This window comes from Dermacentor silvarum, unplaced genomic scaffold (genome assembly GCF_013339745.2).
Source record: "Dermacentor silvarum isolate Dsil-2018 unplaced genomic scaffold, BIME_Dsil_1.4 Seq595, whole genome shotgun sequence".
Taxonomy (NCBI): domain Eukaryota; kingdom Metazoa; phylum Arthropoda; class Arachnida; order Ixodida; family Ixodidae; genus Dermacentor; species Dermacentor silvarum.
Window position 1 is genome coordinate 26,260 of NW_023606487.1, and position 13,742 is coordinate 40,001.

The 13,742-nt window shown below is 49.3% G+C and overlaps 1 protein-coding gene across 1 annotated transcript; it reads right to left on the reverse strand.

The window, feature by feature from the left end:
- Positions 1–392: 392 nt before the first annotated feature.
- On the reverse strand, positions 393–11,169 carry LOC119435281 (storkhead-box protein 1-like; the record flags this gene model as incomplete). Its single annotated transcript, XM_037702194.2, has 3 exons — positions 10,897–11,169; positions 7,256–7,607; positions 393–616 (listed from the first exon to the last, which is right to left on the reverse strand). Coding segments are annotated over exons 1-3 (801 nt in total), but the record flags the coding sequence as incomplete, so codon positions are not given.
- Positions 11,170–13,742: the final 2,573 nt, after the last annotated feature.

The window sequence follows — 13,742 nt, forward strand, 5'->3', positions numbered from 1 at the left end:
CGACCCCTAGGCAAAGAACGGGCCAGCGGGCGCGCTCAACTTTAAGAGAGGGGAGCGAGTGAGGCGCGATGGTATGGAGTACGTGCGCAAGAGCTCCGAACGATCGCTACCTGCCCTGCATCCAGGAGCACGTCGTTGTACTAATGGCGGCGTTTCGGAGTCTATGCTTGCGACACATCGCATATACCCTCTACGAGAGAAAGAAGTATAATTGAACAAGAGCCTGCTGTTGAGCCTAGCTCGGAGCAACTTGGCCGAGTGGGCTTGTCGCGAAGATAAGACCACGCGGTGAAATGTTAGCTCCGCTGCTGAAGGGGTCAAGCGCGTCGACCTAGACGCCACCAGCTCTTGGTCTATATATGCTGCGGCAAAAGCACACGTGTAGCGCTTACCTTGAGCAGGGCAGCGTATGGGTGCGTGTCCGGCTGCTGAGGGACGACGGCGGCGCTGGTCTGCGTGGCGCGCGAGTGGAATCGCGCGTAGTCCGGGTCGCTCCACTCGAGCGGTGGGAACTGCGCCGAGAAGCTGGACAGCTGCTTCTTGCACTCGCCTGAGGTACGCTTCTCGGATCGGCTGCGCCGGAACCAGCGGCTGAACATGGACGACTTGCCGTCGCCTGCGTGCGAAAACGAAATGTTCAGTCGAATTTCGGACCTCAGGAATCATTAGCGCGCCCAGGATTTCTGCGGAGAAAAAAAAAAAGGGGGGGGGGGGGGGAGGGTTGAAGGGTTACATATTCAACAGTGACAGTGACAAGGACACAAGCACATAAATACACACACACTATATATATATATATATATATATATATATATGGGCGCTCGTGTGCTTATTTTTAAAGAGAACCTTTCACCAGATACTCTACCGGGTTTGCTTGTCGGATGCCTGGCGACTCTCGAGCACCGCGCATAAAAAGACACTGAAGCATGAACGCATCAACCACGCCAAGCAACGTGCTCACATGGAAGTCTGGCGTCTCTCAAGCACAGCGCACACAACGCATACATCGCGCCCAAAACGCTAAGCCAAACACAATACACTCAAGCATCAACGTATCAATCCCGCCAAGTAACACGCTCACATGAAAGCGATTACGGGCCATCTAGTGGTATAAATCCGAATTGTGGCGAGACGAGGTCACCAGAGATGCCTATTAGCAGACTTCCTAACAATCGAAGAAGCGGAACTGAGCCGATAGAGAACATCAGCGCTACGCAGAAAACAACGTCAGGCATCAGCGTCGGGCAACAACGTTCGCGTAAACGCTCCGAAAGCTTCGCGTTCTCGCGGTTCCGACACAGGCATTGGACCTGCGCAAATTTTAATGAGAAGTATTCTTCTCCGAGTGCAGCCACTTTTTTGCTGGTGGGAGGGCGGCGTATCTCACCGTTTTGGTGGGCCAATCCCGGTGATAGTGCTGTCTAAAATCGTATGCCAAAGGAGTGACTGGGTACGTACCGCTGGGTATCTGCGTTGGGGCGACTGGGTATATGTCATTGAGTTTTAGTTTGCTTTCAACTTTATACTTTGGCATTAGAAACATTCTTACTTATTTTGAACACTACAGCGTATAATCTCTACATAACGGCTCGCTACACAGCAGTTACATTATTCATACAACCGTTCTCTACAAATCATGAATGCTTCGCATTACGTAGACGTCAACTACAGGTATTTCGTATGCAACTGTTTTCTTTTTTTTTCTTGAAGTTTATAGCAGTACATCTCGCCCTGCGAAAAGTTAGTATTTCAACTCCGGTTGCTGCTATTGTTACAGAGTCTTTACCACTGTGCTCTTTCTTTTCCGCGTCTAGTGAAGAATCCCCCCAGTATTACGGCTATTCCATCCTTTATTCCCAGCTCATTTGCAGTCTGTTCGGTTATTTTGTGTGTCTGGCCACAAAGGTTTGTTTTTGAACGAGACTGTTGGCTTTGCGGTTAAGGCGTCTCCTTGCGGTATACTGTCCTTCGTGCTGTATAGCATCATCAACATGCACACCACTGCGGCAAGATTCCGGAGGAGCGCAGTTAAGCTAGCGCTGTCTGACCTTGTATACTTACTGCTTCTCCTGAGTATCGAACCTCTTATATAGCTTCCAATAGTGAATTTCGCAATACACCAATGCTCGAAGTTCGCTTGACTAAATTAACGATGCCGTAGCCCCTCCCTGAACTTCCGCCTGCACAAACAAGACCCTCGTCTTCGTGATATTTTTTTTCTGTAATAAGGGCAAGACAATCGATAATTTCTTTTTTTTTTTTTTTTTTTTTTTTCATGCCGCCGCTTCACTGCTTTGAGAATAATAACCCTTTGGAAATGCCCCTTTGCAGACCGCAACAACAAGCTTACGCTATGCTGTTCGGAAGATTTCGTTTCAGCCTCTGCAATTGTCTAGCTTCGATTGAATTACAGCACTTATTCTCGAGCCAAGTCAACTTCCCTTTAATTTCGCGGCGGAAGCGAGATGAGCTATTGTCCGTGGTGAAGATTGTAACGTAAACAGAAAGGGCTGCTGCAGCGACGGAATGGAACTTTTCACAGATGAGGAACTAAGAGAACGTAAACATTCCGAGAACTGTGGGGTACCTGCCTACCAGCTGCAGATATGCACCCAAAAATAATAAATAAATAAAATGGCAATAACAATAAGAACTAAAATAATAAAAGCACCACCTATGCCCCGAAAGGACTGCAGTATGAAATCTATATGTTAAAAGTGTTCTACAACTATATCTATATCTATATCTATATTCAACGTGTCACTGGAGTCCTGGACTGAGGACCGTATACCCGCGGAAGACCGAATCACCCATCTCCTTAAATAAAAGTTTTCTCTTTGCTTGTGAACACGAGCTTCAAAAATTCCGCGAGCTTGCGACCGGCCGTATTGCATAGAATAACGTTGGATTGTCGGGGAGCCTGGGGGGCTTAACAGAATTTTGCGTATACTTGCTCTGGTCATGACATCGGGTATGCCTGCAGACGAGACGTCAGGACCGGGCCGCCGCGACTCGTTTGCCTCTGCGCGCGCGGTCGAGCGATCCAAGCGCACACGACTGTCGAAGGACTTAATACTTTGAGCACACACCGCATACAAACATGCACGACCGCTACAGAGGCACCACTGCGCACGCATCTCGTCCCGCAAAGGAAGGAGCGATTTGGAAGTCTCGTCTTCCAGACACGAACTTGGGACAAACACACACACAAAAGGAACGGGACCTGATTCGTGTCTGTTATTTGCGTAACCCAGCTTTTGCTCGGGCATTATAAGTTGCGATTAGCGACCTCCCTTCTTCGCGTGACGAGAAATACTGCGGCGCACGCAGTCGTCAAGCCGAGAGAGATCGTAAATAACGCGACTGGAGCTTTGGAGCGAATGGACTCTTTCTGCTCTTTCTTCAAATGCTCTTTCTTCAAATGAACCACTCGTTCAACCTTTTGGACAAGCGAGATGGTGCTCCGTAACTGATGCACGGTATATAGCGCAATCGAAATGATGCCTCGATCGGGATTGTCGACGGCATTTCTCGTGGCACTTGTGTTAACAGACGCGGAGGCCGCAGGCAACTGTGGAGTGCACATCGAACTTCTGCTTCTACATCTGTAACGACAACTGTCTGGCGTCTCCTTGAGCTTTTTTGCCCCCATTCATCTATTGAGGCGCAATTGAGGTTGTAATAGGTAACACATTGAGCGCTTGCTCCTGGCCAAACCGCGTGAGTCTATACAGTCCATCACACCTTCGCCCCATCAACGCTGGTAATAGCGGTCAGAGGCGAATCTGCACCCCTTAAGCTCCAAAATCAAGCGCAAGGTTCTCCGCGTCTTGCTCAACTTTGTTGACGACTGCCACTTCAACCAGCCACTCTAGCTAAGCTCTCCCAAGCTCCCTCCCCCACCCCCCTTTTACCGCCCCTTCCCCGGTGCACTGCAGTTGAGGTGTCCTCGCTGAGAGACGGTTACATCACTGTACATTACCACCCTTTCCTTTCTCCAACTCTAAAGATCTCCTCCTTCACCGACGTCAAACTACCTCGATGGCAACGAACATCCTGTAGTGCTGTATTCTTCTTCTTTCTGTTCTTTCTTGGTCGTTAACATCTTCTTTCAGATGGGAGATGCGGCCGCATTACCTAATATGTGTCTGTCAGGATTGGCCGGCACCTGTTTTCAGATACCAGCCGTTCTAACGCTGCTTTATTACTTTCAATAATACGTGCGCGTATACGCGAGGACAGACGGTAAGAACAGACACCTACCAATGATTATATCGGAGTCAATTTATAGCGTTTATTTATTCTATTTCTTGTCACAAAACTTCTACGCAAAAGCTCACTATGCCGCCCAAAGTAGCCGTGACGTGACGAGGCGTCCTCTATCCGTCGGCCGGGGGAAACTAACTTGCATGTATTTTCTAGCGGGCAGTGTAACTTTCCTGCTGCAGTGCTGCAGGAGACTGCAAAAGAAGCGGCACATTCAAGCTAATGCCACTAAGCGCACAAGCAGATTCATCGCATTTCTCTCAAATCGCCTAATGTGTACTCTTGTATTTGCCCGATACGCTGACATCCTTCGTTGAAAGAATCCAGCTACATTCCAATGCTCATTCAAAGAGTCACTTAATGTACTATGGAGCTTCGCACGCATGTCCTCCAAAACAAGCCATACTTAACCCTACCCCTTGCCCACATAGGCCTCCAACCACCTTTTCAAGTGAGTATATATATATATATATATATATATATATATATATATATATATATATATATATATATAATCTGATACGTTCCCGTCGCCCTGTTCGCCACCCTCCACCCTCGGTGTTTCTGTACGCAATAGTACTCAGCGATATTGTGGTCAGTCAAGCTCGCGTTGCTAAATGGTACACACAATTACTGTGCTACTGCCCATCATTTGAAAACGAAAGACATGACCTGTGCACAACTCTAAATCAGCTGGATAAAAAAAAAACATTCACCTTGAACAAGATCTTGGGACCATGGCCTCGAATATAACAGCTACAAAAGGCCACAGAAGCGCTGCTGCGATTTTTGAAACCGCCTGTGATCCGGAGTGAGTGACCGTCAGTGATAGAGCAAAAAATAGTTACCACGTCGGCGATGTCCACAGTGGACTTTCTCTTGTTCTCCTAATCTTTCCCTCCCGTTTTTCCTTCCCCCAGTGTAGGGTAGCCAACCGGGCTCAGTCCTGGTTAGCCTCCCTGCCTTTCATTTATCATTTTCTCTCTCTCTCTCTCAATTGCATAGCGAGCTCGACAGAAACACAACGGTGCTTGCAAATCTTCCTCGACGGCCGTTATCGGGCCTTATGCAGGAAAAAAAAAAGAAACAAGAAAATGGGGGAAGCAAGCTCATTAAACGAGCGTGAAACATGACTCCGTTAGGCAGGAACGCTGCTCGCCATTTCGAAACAGCTTGTCAAACGACTCGGCGAACGACCGGTAAAGCAAGCAGTGACCATTCGCTCGGCAAATTGAACCGCGCGTTGTCGGCCTCATTTGCATAACCCACCTTTGCAGCAAAGAATCGGGTCCGACCGCCGCTGTTTGCGGAGGCTGGCTTATAGGCTAAGACCGCGACCAATAGGCTTGTCACCACTCCGGCTCCGACAAGCAGGTGTACGCGTGCATGCACGGCGGCTGCACGCGTCACCGAACGGACGCTCCGCACGACAAGATTGGTCCGGTTCTCAAGACGCGCGCGCATGCATGCAACGCGCGTGCGAATTCGGTCACGCCGCGGCGGGGCGGAGGCGGTGGGAACGCGCGCGTCCCGATGATAATTGTCGGTTGCGGAGGGGGACTGGGGCTTTTGTCAACGCGCCTGTATCTGCGATCACCGTCCGGCCGCAGTGTATATACCACGGGTGAGATACGCGCGCTTCGCCGAGAACGCCATAACGAGGAGCAGGCGCCGCGGGACGCTGCATGTCTTCGGCGCTTCGCCACTGGGCGCCGAGCTGCGCGCAGCGTGACAGGGAGCGCCGGCCGAACCTCCACCCCCCCCCCCCCCCTCCCCCTTGTTCACCGAGTATAAACCCAGATATAACGGCTCGAGTGGTTCTTTGGAATGTCATTGAAAAAGTTTGCAAATAAGCGCGCGTAATATTTGGTTGCGCCTGTATTTCTTAATGTCAGCGTTTATTGAGATTCCTTAAACGCTACAAGATCACAGACGTTGCAAGTCCTGGTAAACGTATAGGAAGCGTCTTATTTCTATTTCTCTAAAATTCTGTATAAGGCGTCACTAATCGAGGGTTAATTGCGATAGTAGCAAAATTATTAGCGAAGGCGCCGAGCCAATGACAAACAGTTCTTGCTATACCATGGCCCAGGCTGGATATTTCGCGCGTATAAGCACTGCAGGCCGACTTAAATGTGTTACTAAACCGATTCGCGAATTCGGTCCCACGGGACTTTTTCCTCTGACTCTATTCATTCAATGTGCCTGAATAGCCGATTCAGGCGATTGTGGGAGTTCGAATTCGTGCGAACCGATACCGGGCCGGGATCGACGATCGGCACTTGGAGGGACTGCAGGGTAATTGAAATGAATAAAATCGGAGGAAAGAATCCTTACAAAAAAAAAAAAAACGCTCCAGGCTCAGGTTGCAAAGATGGGCATAATCGGAATTCGCTCCGCACCCGCCGTGGTTGCTTAATGGATATATGGTGTTGGGTTGCTAAGCGCGAGATCGCAGGATCAAATCCCGGCCACGGCGGCCGTATTTCGATAGGGGGCGAAATGCGAAAAACAGCCATGTACTTATAGATTTAGGTGCACGTTAAAGAACCCCAGGTGGTCCAAATTATTCCGGAGTCCTCCACTACAGGCGTGCCTCATAACCACATCGTGGTTTTGGCACGTAAAACCCCATAATTAAAGCCAGTACTAGCTAGGTGCCCATCAGCTCCGCTGTCTCTTTAGCATTGCGCCTACAGTGCAAGCTACGCTAATTTTCCGCGCATTACTCTTAGCGCGCGAATAATAATAATAATAAAAAAATACCGCGTGATTACGCGCCCGCGCGCCACGACACCAATGCCCCAAAAGCGATTCGAAGGAAGAAACTCCGCTCATCGCCTGACTCGGCATTCAGCTCAGTGTACGGATCGGTTTACACTGAACGTGCTTATACTGTGTGCACTGCATGTGCGAGACAGTTACGGCACTGCACTTATTTCTTCATCTTCCCCCCAATAACCACAGGAACAACGAGAGAAGGACGCACGTTTAGCGCCGGTGTCCTGGTGCCGCTTGCCGCCAGTTCCCGCGGACTGCGTCACGGACGCGGACACGAGTCCGTCGTGCGCGGGCGACGAGCGGCAGAGGCGCACCGAGCTGCTGCGGCTCAAGCGACTCCCGGGCGCCGCGAGTCCTTCGTCGGAGGCGCCGGCGCGGGTCCGCAGCAGGCGCATGGAGGCGCTCCGCTCCAGGGTGCTTCCGTCGGCCGCCGACTCGTCCGTGGTGTGCGCTGGGCTTCCGTGGAGCCGCGAGATGGCCTCTTCGTTGGTCAGCAGCATGGGCCGCTCGGTGGGCACCGGGGACGGGGAGGTCTGCAGGAAGGTGTCCGGGGCCGCGACCTGGTGCGTGCGGAGAGAGAAGGGATCGTCGTTTCGGAATTAGATGCCGCACTTTTATTATGTTTTGCTTTCTTAGAGGGACACTGTAGAGGCAAAGTTAAGCTATAGTGACGTATGCATGTACAGTTCCGGAATAGCAGGCCAATCTTACTGTATGCAGGAAGCTAGCCAGAAAAGAATTAAACAACGAAATGTTTAATTTCTTGTTGATATCACGGATTTTGACAGTATTTGCTCCATGCTATAGTTACGTGTTGCAGCCAAACACTGAACAATTGGGAATTACTGAACGATAACGGCCGAAATGCCCTACAGCACGGTGAAATCGATTTGGCGTTTTTACGCTCCGCTTAGCTGCTGAGCGGAGCGGAAGCACGAATGCGCATGCGCCCTCTGCTTAGCCGCAAGCGGGCTAGCGGAGCGAGAAACACGCTCCGCTTACAAGCTCCTGAGAACGGAGCGTTGCTGTCGTCTTTCGCTAGCGAGGGTGGTCGATGCACGCGCCCTCTCTCGCGCGCGCATCGAGGCAACTTGCATCGAGGCACTATAGTCGTGCGAGCACGAATAAATAGTGAAATACACCTCGAACTGGTTCTGTAAGGAAATAAAGTGAACAGCACAGCTCACAAAAACGTCGCCAGCGCATTGGCGTCAGAAAGGATTGGATTTGATTCGAAATGCAACCCGCTGGCTAACACGTGGCGTTCACCAAGTCGACGCTTCATTTTCCACTCGATAAAATGGACCGGTCGCGCATTACAAGCGCCCGCCTAGATACTTCATGAACAAATAAGTCATATATATATATATATATATATATATATATATATATATATATATATATATGCATATTCGTCTTACTTTGTAAAAGTGACAAAACGGTTTGTTATTTTATTTCACTACGCTGAATTTGGCCAGAGGGCACTGCAACTACGAAAGGTCCGCTCCGCTACGCTAGACGCATAACTAAAACGTGAAAAAATCGCCCGCCGCTCTGCTGTGGCTTAGCAGGGCAACTAGGAGCGGATCGGACCGTAAACACGCTCAACCTAAAACACTCTGAAGGACGCCGTGGTTTACGTGCGAAATATAAGACGGTATACCAAATGAACATTCTTCAGTCAAATAAATGAAAATGGAATTTAAAAGGGATGATCCACGCTTATAATCCGGACTTAGTTTTTCCATTTAGTGTCCTTTTATGGAGCACGAGCTATGTGGTAGCCAGGGCAGCGCAGGAATTCCAAGAAACATCTTCAGTCATGAAGTCCATCGAAAGTTCGTGTAGCTGACACGCATTCGTGTGCGACTGCACGCGATCACAGTTGTTGAACTTGTGGCTATGTTGGAATCTGCGACAGCACCCACGTAATCACCGCGGCAGGCAGCACATATAGCTACACGTTCGTTTGTCTGATGACAGACAGTTCATACGAACAAAAGGCTCTGTAACTTTGGCACCAAGGTATTCACAAAAAAAAAGTTATTACGCTAGAATTGTTTGCAAGAACAGATGCGGCTAATCGTTATGTCGGAAATATATGTCATTAGCAAAGGCAACTGGCCAACAGCTCTTACGAACGAAAAGCTTTGCGAATTCGATGTCCAGAGACTCTGCGGCAATATAGAGAACCGAAGGACTCCGCGCTTTGAACCGTGACGTCACGCTGGGAGATCAAGAACGCGTATATTTCCAATAGGAATGCTGCCGGCGCTTATAGCTAGCACTTCTTGCCGGGGGAATTGCTTTTTGTACATTGTTCCAGTCTGACATCTGCAAAGACCGCTCTAAACGTGTTGTTTAAAGCTGCGGAAGTTGTTACGAGTTTACTCAGTGTTTATGCGCACTGTTTATTCTTTTCTTCCCCCAATTTTCTTATCCTTCTCTTCTTTTACATGCTTGCCCCAGCAGCACACACACTGATAAAAATTACACCCGCGAAGGTGGATTGAATGTCGAAACACACTTTTTTCACCCTTATTTTTCCTGAAAATTTCAAAAACGGGTGCATTCGTCAGCAGAACACCCTTAGAGCTTCATTTCATAAATTTCGGGGTACTAAAAGTGCGCTTTGTGCGAAACATACACCTTACAGAATTTAGGAATACCGGTTTATTTCCCAGTGGTTCGAGCACGTCATATGGTCACAGTAGGCTATGAATATCATCCTGCTACTTCATCTATATACATAGCGTCCCCGGTGGTGAACTGGAGAGACAGAGCCATTTCTTTTATTTCCCAGACTGGCCTTTCTCTTTTTACCCCTGACTTCGTTTAAATTGTTTCAGCTCGGTGTTATTTCATAGATCAGTTGCCAAGTGTCAGCAAATCTTAGTTATTCAGGCGCATGTTCTTTGTGGTGTAGCCTCGGTTTCATGCAGTATCGGCTGGAATAAACATTCGCAGGGTACATGCGGAGCAGTCTACTACCGATAAGAACACCGTGTCTATTTCGTCGCGGAGGTGGCGCTCCTTGGTCATAAAGTGGGGGGCACACAACCATTTTGTCTTCCTCTCTCCTTCCTATATTTCAGATCTTACCGATAGCTTCGCTCAAATTGTTTCACCGCGTGGTGCTAGTTTATAGATAAAAGGAAGAATGTTGCGTCTGCCAATCATGTAGAAGCTAGAGTAGCCACCCCATTCTTTAGGCGCGGTATTATTATCTGCGGAATTGTCGGCGGAGTGGCCGAGATGTAACAGCTTCCGACCTGCAATCTGTGGGTCCGCAGTTCGAATCTAGGGGAAGTTCTGCGCGGCATTCTTTTATACGCGTCTCGGGAGGCACTTCAGGGCCGGTATTTTGTAGCGATGCCTGTCCGATGCTAATGCCTTTTCGCGCTTGGTCAGTGGTCAGAGCAACGGTCCGCTCACGTTATCAACGGGACCAGCCGGCCGTGAGCGGTGGATGATAAGACTAGTATAGAATAAAGCATAACGCATCGCTACAAAATGCCGGCCCAGGATTACTTCGGCGGAAATCAAAAAGACTAGGGTAGTGATAGATAAAAAAATATATCGTTATAAAACGAAAACATAGCGCGCATTTCGGCAAGACAACCACTGGGGGAAACGGCGCAATTCTAAAAAATCATCTTTCATATGGCTGATTAGTTCGCTAAAACACCCTACCCTCTCTTCGGGTGTAACGGGGATAGTTATATAAAGACAAGAAAACACCCTTACGGGTGCAAATTTATTTACTGTGCTACAGGGTATACCCGCGCGCCTTAATCTGGTTCTGTCTTTCGCTCTGGTTATTGGATAATCCATATATGCAGTGCCAACCTGGTATCCGAGGCCGGTGTGGTAGAGCCTGCGCTCCCGGATGAGTGCCCCGAGCGCCCTGTAGACGACGTCGGCGCCAGGCCTCTCGATGGCCGGGAAGGCCTGTCCCAGCTGCGCCGATATGGTGTCCAGCGTGGCCGTCGAGCCGCGCGATGTGAGGTCGAACACGGCCTTGCACAGCGCCTCGGCCAGCGGTGCGAACTGCGTCTGTAGCACCTGCACCATCTCCACCGAGGACACGTCACCTGCGAAGACAGAAAAGGGGGGAATGAGTTATTTATCCTTCTCGCACACGCAGTGCCATAGTGTGCATTATAAGTACGCCTTTCACTCGTGAAAAATATTTTGTACGCGTGGTTATACGACTGTAATTGGATGTGCGCATCCGATCAGTCGGATTCAACAGAAAGCAAATAAGTACGCGCTGTTAAAAGGAAATAAAGTAAATGGCTCAATGGATAAATGATTTGATATTGCCACCCGGGTTATATTAAACGGGTCATTCTGTTTCTTCCGCCTTCTTCCTGTACGAGATCCTCAGTGGGTGAGGCAGTGGAGAAAAAAAAGATTATATGGCAACTGATGTGCGTCCAGCAAGCGTCGGTGGAACTCCCAAGGTTCTTGCGCAGAGACAAACAATTAGCCGTGAGAGCGATTAAATTCACGGTTGAAAGTAAGTGTGATGAAATAGTTTTAAAAAAGTTATTTATCCTGTGTTAGGATATTGCGAGAACTGTACTCAGAAAAAAAAGTAAAAGGTATTATTGTACGAGGGCCCTATAGGGCATTTATTCTGGCTAAAGCAGTGTATAGCAGCGAAGGTATCACGTTTTGCCCTAAAAAAGGCAACACACTTTGGTCAGCGCCCTTCTTTTCATTTTCGGACGTGCCATTAGACACTGTCTGAAACATTTAAGAAGTTGGTCCTTCTTAAACTCAAACTTTCGGGACTGCGCCCAGCACCAAGAACGAAACGAAGGAGGAGACGACAAAATAAAAAGAAAGCTGAGAATCAAGCATAGCCCCTGGATATACTAATCTATACAGTGCGCAGTAAGGATGCTATAATGTTCAACCTCGAGTACTGATAATTATTTAGATCCGCTATTTTTCGAACAGATACATGTGGTATGCAGATATTCCAGCCGTTTACGACTTGCGCACGTATCCGCCATGATACCGGAGTGTCGTTAAGCCGCTTTTGTAAACGGAGTGCGTCAAGTGACCAGATTACTGCGCGCGATGCACTTTTCAAATTCACGTGCGTGCAGACCATTAAGTTGCGCTGTCGCGCAAGAGTCTATACACAGGTGCACGCGCTAGCATTTATGGAGTGTAACTTTGGGATGCAGGCTGATAGGATATAGGACCAGTTAGCCACACCAAAACCGGTATGGTGTCCCGCTCGACGGCAGTTCGACGTCAGATTCCCTCCTTTCCAGCCTAACAGCAATCGGAAAATGTCAGCAGTACGCGCCAGAAAAGAGGGTATAGTGTATGGGCTTGCTCGCATGCTTTCCGTCTGCGTTAAGTCTGCGTCAAAACAGCGTTAAAAACTACGTGCTGTCGAAAATGATCTAATAGAGCGCTGGCATACTTCGCTTCCACTTACGATCGCTTACGCAATAGTGTCTTCATTGTGCGTTAGCTCCACTGTTCTGTGAAGACGTACTGGTTGCTAATAGCACTCTGATTTCCGCATAGATGTTTTAGTAGCTACATGCACTCACATGCTCTTCAAGGTCACGAGGTGGACTATTTCAGCGCGTCTGCTTTGCAAATGTATTTTTTCTCTCGAGAGGTGAGTCAGACGGTACTATACGCGTATAAATAGTAAACAAATAAAATGGCGGTCAGCACCAGTATGGAAACGCACGTCAACCGTAAAAAGCTCCCGCCTTTCGTCGGGACGACCGTGAAAAGAAAAAAAAATGCATCTCCAGGTCAGGCGGTGTGAATGATCGGGCTGTTCTTGTTGCTCTGTTATTCCTCCTTCAATCAAAGCGGCCGAAGATGGGTTTTGACAACAGCCGAAAAGCAGCCGGGGCCTGGCGAGCGTGTACACGTCACGCGCACCTGTCCTGCGCGCATCTGCAACCGGCGCTTCGATGACGAGCGTAACAATCCTGTCTCTTCGCAGAAGGCGCAACGAAACTGCCGAAAACGAAGCGCTCTCCGACGTCGACGACGACTACGTCGCGCGTTAATGCCGCGCGAGTAGCGCGGAGAAAAGAGGGGACGACACTCGCTTCCTTCAACTCCCCTCATTTTGTTTGTCTGCTCGCTCAGCGACGACCTCTCTGCGCCGTTTTACGGCCGTCGCCGCGTCAGAGAACAGCGCGCGTCTTCCCCGTGCTGTGTACACTGCAGGCGGCCGACGCACCGCGGAATGAATTGATTGATGAGTTGTGCCTGCAATTCTGGGATCGTCCTTCTTTTTCTTGCACCCAGTTATAGCATGCTGTCCGTTCTTACCGTATGAAGCTATAGACAACCAGCGGAGAAAGTGCGCTTGTTTCAGGTTGTGTTCCTCCCTCTCTCATTCTGCTGCGAGTTTATAGAGTGAGTTGCGGTGCGCGTGCGTGCATGGTGCGTGAGGCTCGGGGAATGACGGATGCAATGCGCAATCGACAGGCGGGCCGCGGCTGAGAAGCGTGCGGTGCTGTTCGCGATTACGGTACCACACGGCACGCGGCGCACACGGAGTTGGCCGCCGCGTGCAGGACTGCCCCGATTCCGAGTGCGTAAACGGACTTTCCTCCCTGTCATCAAGTAGCACCGCGCGCCCCATTAATAACAGTGCTGTACATATGTGTGTACAGCACTGTACACGAAGTTCTCCTGGA